Here is a 19,540-nt window from a genome sequence, read left to right on the forward strand (position 1 = left end):
GTTTTTCGCTAGTCATCTGCTAAACGGATTGAAAATTCATGTTTGACGGCTTTATATCACCGCAAATTCAGTTGTAAACAGCATAAGAAACATGACTGCTTGCGCCGAAAACAAGGGATAAGCGCCACATAAATTTCCGCGTCTATCATCACACTTGTAAATGTTTAACGATTAAATTACAGCTACGAGGTGTTTGGTGTTTATAAAGATCAGGACCTTATAGAGGATGGTAGAAGTAATCGAATTCGGAAACCAGAATGTAGGCTCTGACGTCAGACATTTCTAACAATATTCCTTTTTTTAACAATGTTCCCTTTTCTTTCCAAAGATTTGCTATTGTATTTGCAACGTCTTTTTACGTTTCAATTATGTTGTCATCAAGCTATTCATCAACATCTAAATTTTGTATATTCGTTGAATATAAAGAAAACAATTATTTAAGAAAGCATACCCACTTTTAAAATAGTTTTGTCTAGTTTAATATTAGTTAAGAGCAATAATAATAGTTAATGATAGTTATAGTTATTTGTTAAGGCTTTATCAAACTGTCGGAATTCGTTTCAATTGATCAGCTTGCGCTCGCCACTTAGTGGTAAATTAAAAAGCATAATTACCGACACGATATGTTTTTTAGACCGAGACTACCATTAAAATTACAGTAAGTTTTGGTTTTTCGAGAATTATTGTAACGACTTCCAAAATAATTATACGGCGAAGTCCAGACTTGCGCAAACTAATAAAAAATATCAAGCCACAGGTTCCATTTTAACAAGATTGACTGTATGCCGATAAGGTAAGTATTTTCATCATCACGGCCTTTTTCTGTTTAAATTTCACAGAATCAAGACTTGATTGAAAATCTTTGATAAGGGGCTAAGCCTATTTGTGTTGCACGTTTACGCAAACAGATGCTATCTTTCTAGTCAGGTGTCCAACAACAAACACATCAAAATCAAACCCAGCTTTGTTGATGGAAAGCTTAGACAATGTCATGTAATGTAATTCTAAGTGCGGCATATGCAAAAAGATAAACACCTTCAAACATTTAGTGCTGTGATTAATTCAGTTTAATATAGGGTTATACCAAAAAGTGTTTTCTGCCAGTTTGCTTTTGTTTTTTAAACTCGTTTGAGCAATAATTTACAAATACAAAGTATGTTGTCGAGTCATCAATAGTAATCATATGTTTTTGAATCTCGTCAACAGGTAGCCAACAACACAAATATTAAAATACTAAAATAAAACGCACTGGCTCTTAACTTTTTTCCTAATCCACAAAGAATTCAATTATATTGTTAAGGTACCGTATATTCCTTCGACAGAAATTGTCACTGTTTTCTAAGAAACACGCGGTCTTGTCCCAATTTTATCAGGTTCAAGAAATCGGCAAGCAAGTGATTTGTACAACTTTGACTGGCATGCGATATAGTTGGGTCGGCAGGACTACGTGGATACAGCTTTGATGACCTCGCTTGAACATGGCCACAGAAACCTCATAAAAGATTATTCTCGCATTTAAACGTAACTGCTGAGACAAGATACGATCTGATAATTATTTCCATTTGCAGAGCAGACCTCGACGGGGTGGTACGGATCTGCCCAGATCCGTAGCGATAAGCGCAGGACACGGAAATTAAGGCTTCCAATCCGCCTATCACTTTTGTCTATCAGTATGTTTCCAAATGTTTCGTTAATCTCACTCGTGCATCGATGTTATTGCCATTGCTGAGATAGCTTTCACGTGTATATCGCATCTGTAGCAGACGTTACATCGCGTTATCACGTGCAGATGAAGCGTGCTAGTCTTCTGGCTCGGTAAGCAAGCCACATTATACAATCTGTTTATGTAAACTTTTAATGAATCTGATGGTACAAACTGGTGAATGCATAACTGCATGTTTACAGGCTTTAGTATACTTCAAACAGTCGATTGCTGTAGATTTTTAAAAAATGTATAAACACACAGAACCAATGAAAAGCTAATAATTTTTTGAAATATAATAAGCAAATAGCAAATAAACTTTTTTCTATTTATAACTTATTATTAAAGACTTTAACGTTCAAACTAATACACCTCCCAAGTAAGGTTCAGTTACACCGTTCTTGAAGCTTTTTATACGAGAACAATAACAAAATTACGGCAATCTTCATTTGAAGAATTAAGCTAAAGTTTTTCTTAAATCATTAAACAAAATTTCAGCGGTTTTCTAGAAAATCATAAATTTTAAAGCCCACTTTTTACGTAACTTCATTGTTGTGCTTGGGTGCTTGGTTGTTGCAAATTCTGTGGGTTCATGTTAAGTTTGTGTGAAAAGTTATATTCAAAACTTTTGATCATTATTCTATATCCCACTTTACAGTTTCGGCGACGCAACAAAATATCGTTTTCGCCAGCATGGTCTTAAATTAAATCAGGCCGTGTGTTTTTCATGAACTTATCGTTTAGGTTGACCAGTGCTCAAAAGATTTTGAGTAATCGAGCTTTGGGCTATCGTGAATTACCCAGCGCTGTAGTTTGTTTTGGCAGAAATACTATCACTATAAATGTAAAGTTCATCGACGATTAACCATTTCTACATGATCACCAACCGCAAGCATTTTGATTCTACTTTAATTAGCTTAAGAGCAATCGGAGACTCGGTTCAATAGGCTCCTGTGTGGTGTAGTTTGTTTATGGGATTATCGAAAACGTACTAAAGCTGCCGTCAAGGATCGGGTTACCACAAAAACCTATAGACTTATGCTTTTACAAGTTCGGTTTCTCACAAATCCAACATGTACAAAATATACAAGGTTTTTCTCAGAGATTTGGTTGATTTCTAATTTGTAGTTAACAATTAACCTTAAGCCGAAATGATCAATCACCGACGTTTTCAAAGCCGCTTTAAGTCCTTCAGGCATATTAGGCAGAGATGACACGCTTGATGACGGAGATAAACCTATATTAAGCAGCTATAGTTAATCACTTGTCGGTTTGGATGAAAGTTAAAGGTCTCTTCGCTGTGATCAATTGCACCTCCACATATATGGATGTGTAAAGGCATTGCTATTGCAGTGGCATTGTAATGGTAAAACAAGTTGATTATCTTAGATAGATAATAACTTTATCATTTACTTTTTATCAAAGTTTAGCATCTTAGAAAACAGTAACATAAATTACTTCATCTCTTCTATGACATTTCACTTACATGTTCACCTTCGCTTTGTTTTCTACTACTAGGGTTGAAAATGATTAGTCATTACAGTTATATGGTATAGACTTTAGACTATAGAGAGATGATGTGTATAAACTCTCCAGAAGTACTTTTAAATTTTAAGTTTTAACCACCTTGATCACTCTCCAAGTTAAATGAAGAATGAATGAAGAATTACGTGAAAGTCATCCGTATTTGAATGCATATTACTTAGAACTGTTCAGCTAAATATTCAAAGTTTTCTTTTCTCTCGTGTTTATGGCACGATGTGAACAAAGTTGCAGTGATAAACCGAATTTTATGTTTTATTAATAAAATGAAACCTTTGGTGGAATTCTTGCGGAATAAAGGTGTCTAGAAGTAGGCATATTAGACGCCTAAAAATAAGCTCATTGAAAAAATATAATTTTACCACTTACATTACTAAGTTGGCTTTTACGCAAGTCATGATAATTTGTCGTTGTTAGCAATGTATTCACTTACAGGTGTTTAGCAATGTTGATAAAAGGAAAAATTACGTATTCAGGTAAACAATTTTAGTAGTAATATAGGAATCCTGACAACCACAAAGCTTTGCTTTTCCTTGAACACTTAAAGAAAGTTGACATATAACCAGCCTATAAGCAATTCGCCATACACGTACAAAAACCAGCTTAATCTGAACGTTGACGCTTAGCATTTTGGTTTATGCCTTCATAAAACATTTTGTTAAACACACTTGGTTTCTCTTCCTTAGAAAACTAGTTGATAATGTCACGATATAAGAAATATATTGTCAGTAAATATCATTTTCTGTAAAACGTTTAATTCATCTAACCGAAAAAAACTTTAATTATTTTCTTGATATCGGCGTTTGATAGACAGGAATGAAATTATACGAATTTCTGTTCTTTTACGCCACCTTGCGTGCAAAATGCTTTACAGTAGCTTACATGTGTTTTCAGTCTAAAGTATATTTCACATTGGTAGTTTTGATATGTAGTTAGATGGTAGAGAAATAAAGTTATTCTTTATGTTGTTCAATCTACTTTCTATACATTGTAGAGATGTCCTTTACGAACGTTTTGCAATAATAAGCGATAAAGAAGTCTTTTGTACTCTTTGCTGTAATATATAAAGTAGATTGCTTTCTTACATTCAATTTTAAAGATTAATGGCTGTTTAAGGCGTGGCATAAATATTTGTGTTTCTCGCTCCACGTTTTTTAATCTTTAATTTAATGTCGTCTATTTCTATCATATTCACGTTCAAAAACCTTCATGTGACTGCACCATAAATTCACTTCTTTCGTAGACAAACTTTACCGCGTTGTGCGCGTTATGTTGCGACAGCCGCCTTCTAAAATGAAGCTGCATCGCAGGTTTAAAATTCACAGTAACATGATAAAAATAAACATATAGGGTTATCGTTTCGTACAGTTTCGTGTCATATCAAATATCTGGGTTTCGGTTTAAATGCACGGAAAGACTGTGTGTTAGACTGAAAAGAATAACCTATTTTACAACGTCTGAGACACAGCCAGGTACCATAAAGCTAAAAATCATTGCACATCGTGGTGTGTGCGAACGTCAGAAGCAGAGAAAAGTGACGCAACATACACCTTTATTAAAGTCATATTGGACCACGTTGAAAACTCACAACAAGACTAACTTGACATTAAACAACTTACAGTGTAAAATTAACAGCTGTACCACGGTGTCTGTAGCCCTACTACCACCCGGTCTCTTATGATCTTTGGGAGTCTGGTGTGCTTTTGTGAAAGAAGTCTTGGTGAAAACGGGCGACTCTTAGGAAAGTCGTTTTCAGAATTCTGCTTGATGATGTTCCCGACGATTTCAGCAAAGATAATACTGACTGCCGGAAGCCTTTGTCCCGTACGCTATACACCAGAACGTTGATCAAGCTTAAAAAGGTGTAGTAAGATTAATCTGTTTTGTTTAATTGAAGGCGTAAAATAGTAATTGTTTGCTAATAATATTTTGTGTGAAATTGAAATAAAGCAGCACGATATGGCTGAAGCCGAAGTTTTTTAAGTAGGCCTACAGTCTGCCTGTTTTGACGTTTGACCTCATAAGCAGTACCCTATTACCCTATAGAATGTAAAGTGTAGCTATAGTGTAGGCTGTATAGGTTGTATGGTATTTGCTAATGCGAAATCGGCTCAGGTTCGAGCGCTGGCTTCGCAAAACTGTGTAGCGTTTCGTTTGCCGCTTCCTCCAGCACAGAACCGGAGGAAGACGCCCAGGTCGGATGGGCCCCATGGTAAAACGGGCCCCCAAATGTGGTTGAAGACTTAACTTTATGCATATAAACAACCAAAACTAAACTGACACATTTCCTCTTTCAACATTCATATTTATCTACCCTAATGATATAGGGATCATGGGAAAGCTGTAAACCACCAACATCTTATAAATTTGCTGATTACAACTGTTTTTTATTTTGCTTGCAATTTTTTATTCGTATTATACAGGTGTGATGCTAGGGTTAAGCTAATTTGGTTTGCGGATAACAGGTTCATTTCCTGGAAATTCTCTACTTCCTATCAGTTATAGTGTTACGGACTTTGTCCCCACATGTTGTTACTTATCATCGTATTTTCGTTTGAAGCGAGCGTTTTTACCAATCAGCACCGTGTACGCGTTTGTTGAACTATTTTAATCACGTGTTTTGGCACCCTGGTTGTATATAAAGATTGTGCGATTTTAGGAGAGGTGAGTCTGAGTCGGCGTCTGGCTGAGACCAATTAAATGTGGCTTTTCGAAGATCATCGGTTTGTTTCGTTAGCGTGATAACGCTACAAAGTCTCACAGTTGAAGGTTACTCACAGTTACTCGCAGTTAAAGGTGTCGCGGTTCACCGTAAATGTGAAATTAAGCCTGGCTACATGAACGAGAAAATAATCGTTACAATTGGCGAGCGCGCCAGGATTTCACAACCGCCAACAGGGTTAGCAGTTTTGTGAGTATTATGGATCCGATCTTCTACCTTCCACGGCCGTTCTATAAAGCGGGAGACGACTTACGACGATTTTTGTATTTGTTTCATTCCTATTGTCGTCTAACCAAGCTTTCCGATGAAGCGAAGAAACCGTTTTTCTTGGCTTCGATTCAAGAAATGTTTCTCCACAGGTTAAGTTACTTACCTGTTGCCGAGATGTCTTTAGTAGACGTTGTTTATCAATTCGAGTTGATTGTCGACTATCGAGAAGCTCTGTACAGAATGCGGAAATCTTTCTTTAACAGACGACAACTACAAGACGAGTCTGCATGTGACTATGTAAAGACAGTAAACACTCTGGGTAGAAGGGCCTACCCAGCAAACGAACGTCTTCGAAAAGATTTAATGTTCCTGTGCGTGATGAAGGGCTTAAGGGATCCACAAATGGTCATGTCTCTCCCAGAAACCATCTTCGAAGAGAAAGATTTTGACTATCTTTATAGCTTCATCACTAACCCCCAGAAAGCTGTAGAAGCTGAAGAAGTTTTATTGCTGGGGGTGGGCCAGGAAGATGACAGCGGTACCGATGGAGAGTGCAGTCGCACAGATGTTTCCGATGCTGGACAGAATGAAGCCGATGAGAGCTTGCCTACTTCAGTTCTCAACAATCAAGCGACCGACCTGTCGGAAGGGGCCCTCAAAAAGTCAACGTCGACGCCTGTTACAGATGAAGCGCATACATGTTCCGCTTTACTAGTGTTTTGGGGAGCACGAACACGTGTTAGAGTTCTCGGATTTTTAGGTAATAGAGCACTTTTTGTCGTTTTTATGTTTTTAGCTTGCATCGTACACACAAGTCACCGTGATTTAATTCACATACCTTGGGACAGGGGAAAAGTTTCGCCCGAGTGGTCTCAAATGTAGGATGGGGGGTGTGTTACGGACTTTGTCCCCACATGTTGTTACTTATCATCGTATTTTCGTTTGAAGCGAGCGTTTTTACCAATCAGCACCGTGTACGCGTTTGTTGAACTATTTTAATCACGTGTTTTGGCACCCTGGTTGTATATAAAGATTGTGCGATTTTAGGAGAGGTGAGTCTGAGTCGGCGTCTGGCTGAGACCAATTAAATGTGGCTTTTCGAAGATCATCGGTTTGGTTTATTAGCGTGATAACGCTACTAAGTTTCACAGTGGAAAGTGACTCACAGTTATTGGTGTCGCGGTTCACCGTAAGCGTGAAATTAAAACCTGGCTAACTGAGCGAGAAAAGAATCGTTACAATAGTATAAGCTTTCTTTATATCTTGTTTGACTTGTTGTTATTTAGATATTCTGTGGTTTATTCTATTTTTCAAATTGACGTTTATATAAATATTGACTATTTCACCGGCGTATTTGCTTACTTCGGTAAATGCGGTCGGTAAAATAAGTGTCTTCTTCACCGGCCGCCGTTTACCGAAGTAGCTTTTTCCAAATTCGGTAATCGTTAGCTGGTGAAATGAATGCTGCCTAAAAATATTTCTGTTAAATGGTTTGTTGTGTATGGTTATTGTTAGTAGTTATTTACTCAGTAGTTATTTATTGTTTATTGTATGTATAAAAAATCTGTAAAATACTTTACTGTGTAAGGTTTGTTAAATGATAGATGGTTTGGGAGGCCCAATGGGCAGGCTTGGAGGACTCTCAAACCACCTAGCAACGTTGCTGAGAAGGAATGACAAACGCAAAATCTACGCAGCTAATTAGCGTATATACTCGACCATTGGTAATAAGTTTAATAACTACTGAGGTTTGAGTCCGCCGCATCTTTTTGGATATTATCAAGTGGCTGGCGAGCCCAATCGTTACAAATGCGGCTCGTGTTGGAAACTCAATGGCGCTACCTTTGTATTGCCCTTAGACAAGGTATTAATGATGCTTGCTCCTGTTGAATGGCGAACAAATCTAAATTCGGGTAACAAAACAATGTATGATCATCTGAAATTGCAGAAAGGCTATCTAGGTAACCGGGGCTCCAGCAAGGAAGACTTTTCCGTTTAAAGTCTTTTCTCATTCCGCTAATAAAGATTAATTAATTATCATGTCATGCCAAATAGAAGGTAGGATTTGACTTACCTGTTTGACAGACTGAAGTATATAAAGCCTGCCATAAGGGTAAGAAAAACATCACATCTGTATGGGGATGTGCGTACAAGTAATAACAACAACATGATCACAGCAGGACCTGGTAAAACACAACCAAACATGATAAATTTAGTCTACTATCTTAGTGTGGCCGGAATATGCCTTAAAAATGTACACACAACCAAATACAAATGCACAGGTCAAATATTAGATTTGTTCTAAATTAAAACTGTTTCTTCAAACCTATTGTAACAACTACTCCACATTGCATGATTGCCACCATTTTGAAAACATGCAACTCTCGTTTCGTTTGCTGAAGTTGCTGACATTTAGCAGCGTCATTGTCTGGCAATTTTCGCAGACGTCGAAATTTCCACCAAGCTGCGATTGTTGTCATAATGGAAAGCAGGACCTACGTCATAAAGCTCTTTCAAGGCAAACGTTACAATAACTGGAAAATACTAGATGTTTCACTTGCCACTATCAACTCGACCTACCATCAAAAAGAAAGGAAAGATGATTACAGAACACCATAGGCCTAAGGCCGCACCCAATGACTTTCCAACGGGAATGTACATAAACGCGGCCAGGTGATATCCATAGCGAGATGAAAAGAAAACTACAAGTCAAAATCGATATACTTGTAAGACACAATTAATGCTTCAGGGTTAAGTCCTAGCTACGTACGACATTTAACGCTGGCTTATAGTAATAACGGCAAACAAGTTAGTCTTTGGTTACCTGGCGCCATAGCGTACAAAAAGGCGAGAATCCAAATCACGATTAAACCGACAACAACTTGTCGTTTTGATTGTGTTCTATAACGGAATGGCAGCTGGATGGCGTAAAAGCGCTGTAGGCCGAGTAGAATGAGATGAAAGAGAGAAGATGTGATACAAAAGATCATAATAACTGACCCAGTTGCGATGTACACAGTTTTAATATGCTGCTGTTTCTCGTATTCTCCTAGTGTTGTTCCCATCGCCATTATGAAGTTTGGCAGAACAAAGACGAATATTTGCACACCTAGATTGAATCCAATAAAGTGTTAACCCTTCCACTTTTTTAATTATAAATATTTGTGAAAACAAAAGCGCGCCCTTGCGTTTGTTAAAGGATAAGAGGATAAGCTTTCTGATAATGCCTTTACTCTTACAACTCATTAGCCTACTCGTTTGTCTTTGACACTTACCTGTTAAAATATCCGCTAAAGCCAATGATATCTTTATTACGTCAATCTTTTGCGCGATTCCACTTCGAACTCGTTGGCATCCAACTGCAATTATCAGTGCGTTCCCAACCAGTATTGAAAGGCCTAGTGTACAGATGCCAATAACGAATGTAATTTCCCTGGCTTTGTTACATTCTTCGCAATCACTGATTAACTTCGTTTCACAAATTGCATGAGCCTGTTCCGTACAAAATCCGTCCAAAATGCAAGGTCTTGAAGAAGTCAACTCTATCATGCTAAATTCTATTACTTCTGCTTTGGATGTTGCATTTTGTGCGAAAGTAGATAAATTGCTTGCTTTCGACATCTTTACGACCCAGCGTTTTTATTTCCTATAGCCTAACTTTTTTTCAGCAGCAAAACTGTTAGGCCCTAATAGGTTACTACTGTTTTAACTATATTTTCCATAATAGGCTATGAGTTATGATAGACCAAGTCTTTGTATATTTTTTATCACCTGAAGATCTAACTCTGTTAAGTTTAATGAAGGTTTGACCAAATAGCAAAATTCTCAAACTGACGTTTTGCCTTAAACATCAACAATTCACTGCATTCTCTGACTGTGAAGTTTAAATCCATCTCAACGCACAAAGTAACTTAAAAATGTTTTTCAGCGAATTATTTTCTATTGTGCTATTGGTAGGACAAGAAAGAACTCTACTAGAGCGACATAATAGACGAGAACCATTGATCTGAAAATGCTTCTCCAACCGAGGAATATGGCGCTTAGATATTGAAAAAGGCGATGACAAGCTAGGCCTATATAGTCTACATTAAACAGGTGAAAATAAACAAGGGGAAAAAATCTTCATCCAAATCTTCGCATTTGTTATGCAATCTACAGGGTCACAACGTTTAATATATCAACAAAGCGCAGGTATTTTCCATCCATATGAACCACATTTCTTGTTTTTAAAAGACTTACGAGTTTTAGTTAGAGTAAAAAGCGTTACGAGATTGCTACAAGTCATGAATCATGCTTTCAGGCCAGCGCTTATATTATATGTGATGAACTTTTTTGTATTCGGTTATCAACGACATACAGTGGCACGTATCTGATTTAGCGAAGGAAATTTGTTTAAACTCTGTCGTTTGTAAGGAATAACTGAAGACTTTTGAGCTGATTATGATTTAGATTCCTGTTGAATCTAGGCTAAGACAAAAGCTGTTATTTGCTTAGTTTTTTACTAAAAATTATAGAGCATCGTAGCCTTAGCGGCCACAATATCATTTAACAGAAGTCGGTGTCAGCAAATATCGACATATGGATTTGGTTTGTTGATATTTTATTATCATGAAATCACAGCCGTTAAGTGTTTGGTTTTGAGATATCAATTGCTCTTTAAACCTTCTGGTGGGGTAATCTTACTAATCTATTATATTGATTCCTAACCAAATAAGAAGCTTTCAGATTATTTGTGGGGCAAATTTTTATTAATTTTTAGATCATTTTTTGTAAATAGATGGCGAAATGATGGGTTGTTGGTTTGCTAGATGAGTTGGGTAAATATTCTGAAATAACGAAGCGCAGTCTAATGGATAATCATAATATATGCAAGTGATTCTTTGTCAAATTCTTTTAACCTCATATAATAAATACCAATTACGACATTTAAGACTAGCACTTTAACCTAGTTATCATTCAAGAAAAACTTTTTAAGAACAAAACTTTTTTTATTTTGCTTATACAGTATCCAAAAGGTGTTTTAAACAAAAAATTTAGTTTGTAATAAGCTTATAGACTACATCTACTTGGAAGTCTAAACTTATGTTACAAAGACAAATACCACAAAAAGGATAATATTAAAGATAAAATACCAATTTATGGTTTTATTAATGTGGAATCGTATACACAAGAATATTTTCAATAGAGAAGATACAGATAAAATAAAACTGTACAACAAACAATTCTCAATCGCCTTTTTACTCTTTCAAGTTACCTCAAAATAAATTTCGTTCGGTAAATGGGTAATTTTGAAAACTTATATTTTCCTAAAATAATTTCTTAAGTTTTTATTGTATTGTTTTTCTATCGCGTGAAAAATAGAATTAAAGAATAGAAGTAAATTTATTTAGGCCCAGTGTTTTTGAAGGTATTTTGGAAAAGAAACGGTGTATTAAATTTTGTAATTCCATAATTATACAGCAGAAAATGAGCAGTTAGTCTTAAGTAGCGGTCTTTTAAAATTTCTTAGCGGTCGTCAAAGTCAAACCTTAAAAGTACTGTTTAGCCCTGTTATAGTAGTCCATTATTGCAAACATTGCTGCGTCATTCCCTGCTAATCATTCCAACATTTTTCAGACAATTTCCTTTTTTATTACACATTGCATCAAACTATGCTCACCTTATTGTGTATAAGCAGCTAAGCTTATATCCCACACCCGGAATAGGGATTTTTTCCCGCAATTTCCAGACATAGATTGCAATAAATTTTGCCTTTCTTTTTGAAAAAGAAGTTTGTCAGAAAATTTGTATGCAGCCTTATTGGAACTAGTTTTTTTCATTAGTAAAAGTTTTATTCACAAAGTGCTCAGAACTCTACAGCTGCCTTAAGAATATGACGTTCGGGTCAGTATACTTTACATTTAATATATGACACAAAAACACATGCGTTCCGAACTTTTGGATATATATTAATACTATAACACAGTGGTTCCCAACCTGTTTTGTTACATTCCTCCCTTTGCCCATTTTCGAAATATTCATTCCTCCCCATAAGCCAAAAAACTAATAGAACATAAGAAATTATAGAAATTTGAAATATCAATTTATTTGGTTTGGTGACACAAGCAAAAGGTTGCCGACCCCTGCTATAGATAAAGGCGCTGTCCAAGTGCTGTCGCATCCAAGTGATTATGTGTCACGTGATTAAATGTCGCGTGATTAAGTATCCAAGTCGCGTGATTAAATGTCCTAGTGATTATGTGTCGCGTGATTAAGTGTCCTAGTGATTGTGTGTCTGTGATTAAGCGTCGCGTGATTAAGTGTCGCGTGATTAAGTGTCGCGTGATTAAGTGTCGGTAAACCAATTTATTTTACATGATAACTCAATGCGAAATTTGTTCTTGTTTGCGGTCTGAAAGTGGTTGTATACGCGGCGCGGTTCGTGACAGTGCACAACGCAAGTCATCCTCAACATCAAGTTTATTTCTTTGTTTTCTTAGACCTTATAATTAGGGATGTCCATTTCACAATCCTTTACAACCGGTTCCAAATGTGAACTGGATCCAAATTATAATGGACATCCCTAATGGGTTTGGTGACACTTAATCACGCGACACTTAATCACGCGACGCTTAATCACCGACACATAATCACTAGGACATTTAATCACGCGACTCTTAATCACGCGACACATAATCACTAGGACATTTAATCACGCGACACATAATCACTAGGACATTTAATCACGCGACATTTAATCACACATTTACAGTATCGAAAATTGCATGTCTACACACGAAAAACAAATATAAACCTAAAAAGAAATTGTTAAAATGATTAAACATTGTTTGCGCAGATAAGGCTACCGTACACACTAGGTAACAATGTCATGCATGGGAAATGTAAGCAACTGCACGAAGATAAACTAAAATCTCGCTTGACAGATAACGGTCAACTGTGTCAACACGATGACTGTCATCGTGTTGGTGATATTTCTGGCTAAATAACAAAGAGTTTCTAGCTGGTGGAAGTCAACTTTAAACCAATGTTTTCTGAATTTGTCGGTTTAATTTAAATTATCATTAGAATTGTCGCGATACCCATCTATGCGTATATGTGGTGTACTTCGCTTTTGCAAAACTTTGTTTTAAGAAAGGTAATAGGTAAAAAGTTTTTTCTTCACGTCAGAACCGTTTTGATGGTACTTTGATCAAGAGCTTCAGTGACAATAGAATAATGTTACATATTACATAGGTTATACGTAGCAATGCAAAATGACATGTTATTTCCTGATTGGCTAATGTGTTTCTATAAAAACTAAGGTTTGGTTAAAATCTCCTCTTCTTGTCTCTACACATAATATCAGTTTTACCTTGTGGACTGTTCATTACTGAATTGGAGTTATAGTTTTGTTTAAATGTGAAAAGATGATGAAAATGTTTCTAATGTGATACAACTTATTTCGGACAATATAACAATTAGACTTTATGAAGCTGGTGTTGATTTAAAGAAACAGTATAGAGAAAGCCGGCGAAACGGAGTCAAAGACAATTGTCGGGGAGTTCTAAAAGAAAGACTAATAGCCTTTGGCTTTAGGCCAACCTTAAAAGCAATCCACATCGCCATCCCCACACAGAGATGCACACGAGCTTGAATTACTGAATTTTCCTCACGCTTTTCCGACATTCGTTCTCTACAAAATAAATTCAGGCTATTCAGTACTCCTTTTGATGTGGACGCCAATACCATTCCCGAAAAATTTCAAATGGACCTTATTCAAGTGTGAATACATATATTTTGCTCTTTTTGTGATTGGTATGATTGAGATTGCAGCAATGTAGCGTAATATACTGAAGTGAGTGTGAATTATAGTATTAATGAAAGTTCCGGCCCGCCAAAGAGTTGTGCACTCGACATTTGGCCTGTGACTAGCAAAAGGTTGCCGACCCCTGCTATAGACAAAGGCGCTGTCCAAGTGCTGTCGCATCCAAGTGATTATGTGTCGCGTGATTAAATGTCGCGTGATTAAGTATCCAAATCGCGTGATTAAATGTCCTAGTGATTATGTGTCGCGTGATTAAATGTCCTAGTGATTATGTGTCGCGTGATTAAGTGTCCTAGTGATTATGTGTCGGTGATTAAGTGTCGCGTGATTAAGTGTCGCGTGATTAAGTGTCGGTACACCCCCTAATGTATATACTAAAATATTCTGTAAAATTTCCAAAGCAAAAAATGTTTTTTAAAGTTTTTATCAAATTCCTCCCCTGAACTCATAAAATTTCTCCCTAGGGAGGAATTCCTCCCCGGTTGGGAACCACTGCTATAACATATAACGGATGGTCATCTTTGAAAAATGAGTTACAATAGCCAAATTTTAACTGCATTGTTTCGAAAAGGCGAATTTTTCATTTATGCTCACAAGAAAGTCTGAATGGGGAAAAATTTATGACATAGTAATTCTTAAGTCCTCAATCACCTGGTGAGCGTGCAGTTGCCAGACCTTGTCACCCAAATGAAACTTCTAACTCTATGGCTTTCGGTTGCTGAAGTAACCGGTGGCGCCTGGTCATCATAGAAATAAAAAATCTCAGAAGTATCAAAATAATGAACAATAATGTAGAAGCGCATACCGTTGTAAGCATAGGTTTGCTCAAAGATATTAAAATGGCTGCGTATTCTGTAAACCTAATCTTGCTTGAAAACCACTCCTGTTTGCTTACTCACTTGTGTCCGACTTTATGTATAACTTCTTAATAGATTTGTAGTTTCTTTCTACTATATAGCCCGAGTATAACGTTTTATTTCATACAAGGGCTCACTTGGCATATTGTCTAGAAACGGGGCAGGGCTTCACTTGCCATTGGACAATTTGACCTTGGATACCCTGGTCAGTCCGCCACTCATTGTCAAATTTATATTCATTCATCAAAGTGATTCATATTTGGAAGTTTTATTCATCTTTTCAAATAAATCCATGTGCTCAAGTGTTTGAACTATTTTCAGAGCAACAATATTTGAATTCTTAACCACTACAACATTCTGGTGAGAATGGCGGTCGATCACAGCATGTAAAGCGTTTGACTACACCTTTAAATTCTCCTTCTTCCACATCCCTTTGCCAACGTCTCAGTTGATTCAAAGATTCCATGATACCTGTCCAAAAACTTTCTGTAAAGCCAGTAAACGTTTCATGTCTTGGTGTAATAATAATTTGGATGAAATACGTTTATCTTAATGAAAGAGAAAATATTGACAAGATGTTTTTTCATGTTATCAAATTAACTACAAAACGTTGTTGATGGCAGAAATGGGCGCAATTCCGAGGGCACAAATGTCACCAAAATATTTAACCAAAATATGTAATAATAATTAACCAAAATGTGTAAACAAAATATTTTCAAATTTACCATTTTCATCAACACTTTGATGGAGACGTCTGAAAAATAAATCATTTCTTCATTGTATAAGCAAATGCTATTGTAAATTTTCTTTCTTTGTATTTTAATGGAAACAATAACTTTAAATCTGGGAAAAATTGCTTAACATTTATATCATCTCGGTTATCATTTTCGCTTTAGTACTTGCCAACTTTGTGTAAGTATAAGCGAAAAATAGCCTGGCAAGTAGGCTACTGTTAAAAAAAACGCTGTTACAGAGAAACTACAACCTTTTCAGCGTAGGCTAAATGTTAACTTACACGGGATCAGAGAACGTAGCACAAGTCGCAAGAAGCAGAATTTCAGCGATCAGAAGAAACTTGCTCATCTTTCTGTAATTTTCAAGAAACGAGTTTTGAACAAAGGCTAAACTATAGGCTACCTACAACGATTTACAGACGCTGTAAACTACTTCGTAAAACTTCTTATTGGTTATTATTTTGCAAGTGGTTTGTTGCGATAGCCTACGGTAACGGAAAATATAAACTTCGATCAAATTCTGAAGTTTTACAAAATATCATTTTTCCCCTCAAGGCATGCTGGTATTTCTCAGAGCAGCTTTTTTGTTGTATACATTTATAAAGACAAACCTCATTGTGACTAATTGTTGATCTATTAGATTTAGATTTGAAATTTAGTCATGATCAACTACAGTCCGTGGTTATGATGTCGGAGCTTGCGTTGATCTGACTATAACGAGTGACTCGACACGACTCACAAACCTATCGGTTGTAATATATTCCACAGCAGTAGTTTTGTTATTGTAACATTCGCTTTCAACTCGACAAGATTTCTTCGTAGAGTTATAAAAATTCATTTTATTGACATCGTGATTCATTCCAATTCCACGTTCCACTGAGGAAATGAGAACAACATCACAAGACTGCAGCTTTCACAGAACAAACTGTGATTAGTGAAAATGGACGTTAAATCAGAATGCACTTCCTAACATGATAAAAATTGTGTACGGCATTGTTGCTGGATACGACCAGAAATTACAGGAAAGACGACACTGAAACGATGGATGCAATTGTCTCTAAACCATATGAGTTATTTGTAAAGAGTGTTCACCAGGATTAGGTTATGTATAACTTATTACAAACTTATATTGGAAACATAACACAATATAACGCATGTTATTAAAAATGATATGGAATTATAAGTACTCTGTTTATCTTCACAGCTTGTACAAAGTCATTTTCTAATAATCGGATTACACCGTACACTTGAAGTGCTATGTTTTGTTATTGATTGTGCCATTAAACGGCACTACAAAACTTAAACACAGTTTAAATTGAATTAAGATTAAAATACAATTAAATAATTCATGAAGAAGTTAAATAGAAAATACAACACATGTGAGTAGGCTAACAGGAGTGGTCTTCAAAAGAGGTTGTGTTTTGGATTTTCTGACAACAAATACCTTACACGTTGAATGCAGTGTGCGTATAGAACTTGAAAAAAGCGATTGTTTCCATAATTTTGATAAAGTTCATCTTGAACGTCAATTTCGTCATCGTTTCCCAATTTTGAAACTTTGTTCGGTCATTATACGCAAGACGACGGCTAGCACACCACATTCAACGTATAGACTATAGAGTGTTAGTGGTCGGAAAATCTGTATATACTCTTTAAACTAATTTTTTTTTGAAATATTTTTTTGTATATGTATAATCACTTCCGGATTTAAAATGTAGCAAAAGTAGCGTTTGCTACAGGCTCCGCGCTCTTGGTGGCCCCGCTCTAAAGCCATTATCTTGTAACAAAAAAGAAAGCAATCAATGAGAGAATATAGTAGCATTGATTGCAGTTACTTCCAACCAGGGGCTGGTGGAAGTTACAGGGGTTGGGGAAGGTAGCCTAAGTCACAATTTTTAAGAAAAACATTTGTCAAACAATTCCTAGTCACTTTGATTTGTAACTTAATTGTTTAAAACCATTTCTAAATTTGCGTAAACAAAACACTTGTTTTATAGAATGAGGTAAAATTTCATGTAAAAATATAAATCTAGAGATTGATGAAATCATTATGACGTAATATTCTATACATTATTATTTTTGATACAGTGGCAGAACACAAGGTAGCACAGAGTGATTACTTTTTTAAGCCATATGTTATAGTACGCTTCACCTAACGAAGTAAGCTTACGCTTGCAAAATTTCGTGTTGAGTAATTAAACGTTTACTCTTACAATGCTATAATACTGTATATTCTGCTCTTTTATTAGATACTGAATTCAACACGCATCAACCACCATCAAATACCCTATATTAAATAGCAACGGTTTCAACCTTTTTTAGTTGGCATTGCACAAAATAGGTTGCCAAATGCCATACCACCTCACGCCGTATTATGTATCCTCAGCAATCAGCTTACAGATGTAGCAGTAGCTTTTGTCAATGCATGTGCAAAGTGAGTCCCAGGTTGGTTCCGCAGAAGTTGCCTTTGACAAAACGTTATTTGCTCTTTTTTAAACACTTTGTTTTTAAAACATAGCAATACATGCTTGTCTACGGAAATTATTAATTATAAGTAGCCGAAATGAATTTTTGAGATATTTTTTGTCTATGGAGGTCCCGGGGCTTTAAAAAGTTATGGTTTTCGTTAAAACGAAAAAGATTGAAAATTCCTGCTTTGGAAAATTTACACTTATAATATAATTGCAAGTTAAGATCAAGTCTTGCAAGCTAAGGTCAGAGCAATGCCATCCACTGCTTGTGATTTGTCAATATTGGCATTGTTTTGTGTCTGGTCGTTTCCATTTTGGGCAAAGGTAAGGCTGAACCCATAATAACCTACAGTACGTTGGACTGTTAGCTTACAGGGAGAACGCTACAGTTTGCCGAAGATAATACTGCGACACGCCCAATTTTCACAAATGCACTTATTTCTTGATAGCGAAGTATTGAATGAAACAAACTTGAGTGTGCATGTAACATACTATATTTCCAAGTTTTATCAACAAGCATTGTATAAATTCGGGATTGTTGATAACGACTGTAGTGTTATTTACCAGTAGACCAGTTTGTAAAATTTCAAACAGCGGCATTTAGCACTACCTTTTAAGCTCTTGCTGTTTGCCACTTTTTCCTGCTCGTTAATTGTTTGTGAGCATGTGTTCTATTGCGCTATAGCTACATGGTTAGTACCGTAACCTTCGATCCGCAAAGTTAATGGCGAAAATAAACAATACAACTAAACAATATAATACAATACTATACAAAAAGTATCCTAATTAATTTTTGCGGTATTAGGGTTACACAGATTTTTTGTGCTACAGGCCCCGCACCAGTTTAATCCGGTCCAGTCTGTAATGCATTTAAACGTTACCATTTACGGATTGCTTCCCAAACGCGGCCTGTAAACTCACAATGATAGATGCAATGCCAAATTTTTTCAAAAAATTATTAGACCAGGAAATTTTCAACCGAAATCACAAAAATTTGTAGTTAGAAAGCAACTACTGTACATAACAAAAAAATTACTGTATTTCAGTTAAAATGGACTAAAAAAATGCAGCGTTGTTCCGCTTCACTGAGCACAAAGCCAACAAAGTACCTTTCGTAAAACGGCTGTATCTCGGAAACAGCTGCACCGATTTCTACTGTATAAAATTGGGCTCGTTTTTTTTATGAAGACCTGTACTTCCATACCACGAAGTTTCATCAAAATCTGAAATGGTGGGTCACACGGGTGGTCGAACTGACGTGAAATGACTTGGTATTTGAAAAAATATCGGCCCACTTGATTTTTATCAAGCAAACATTGTCTGCCAGAGTGTTTCAGATAGCTTAACACAGGTGATTAGTAAAGGTCTCGTTTCTGCGGTTTCAACATTAAGGTCAAAGAAAATTTTCTGGTCAGGTCAGGCCAACGTTCTCTACCTATAGTAATGCTGGATTGCAGAGCCTAACTGGAAAGTAGGATCATTTTCGACAAGAACTTGT

The 19,540-nt window shown here is 36.3% G+C and overlaps 1 protein-coding gene and 1 long non-coding RNA gene across 3 annotated transcripts; both read right to left on the reverse strand.

Moving 5' to 3' along the window:
• Nucleotides 1–4,608: 4,608 nt before the first annotated feature.
• On the reverse strand, nt 4,609–10,025 carry LOC143452310 (uncharacterized). The gene is made up of 6 exons (XM_076953224.1): nt 9,452–10,025; nt 9,001–9,285; nt 8,757–8,878; nt 8,503–8,671; nt 8,251–8,359; nt 4,609–5,097 (listed from the first exon to the last, which is right to left on the reverse strand). The coding sequence occupies exons 1-6, from the start codon at nt 9,795–9,797 to the stop codon at nt 4,920–4,922; spliced, it is 1,209 nt and encodes a 402-aa protein (XP_076809339.1). The 5' UTR covers nt 9,798–10,025; the 3' UTR covers nt 4,609–4,919.
• Nucleotides 10,026–15,089: 5,064 nt separating this feature from the next.
• On the reverse strand, nt 15,090–16,072 carry LOC143452045 (uncharacterized). Of its 2 annotated transcripts, none has more exons than XR_013114937.1 (3): nt 15,853–16,072; nt 15,563–15,591; nt 15,090–15,323 (listed from the first exon to the last, which is right to left on the reverse strand). It is a non-coding gene; the product is annotated as an uncharacterized LOC143452045 (long non-coding RNA). The 2 variants fall into 2 exon arrangements; XR_013114938.1 differs by having other exon boundaries at nt 15,090–15,308; nt 15,853–16,070.
• Between the last annotated feature and the right edge of the window lie 3,468 nt (nt 16,073–19,540).

This window comes from Clavelina lepadiformis, chromosome 4 (assembly GCF_947623445.1).
Source record: "Clavelina lepadiformis chromosome 4, kaClaLepa1.1, whole genome shotgun sequence".
Classification (NCBI taxonomy): domain Eukaryota; kingdom Metazoa; phylum Chordata; class Ascidiacea; order Aplousobranchia; family Clavelinidae; genus Clavelina; species Clavelina lepadiformis.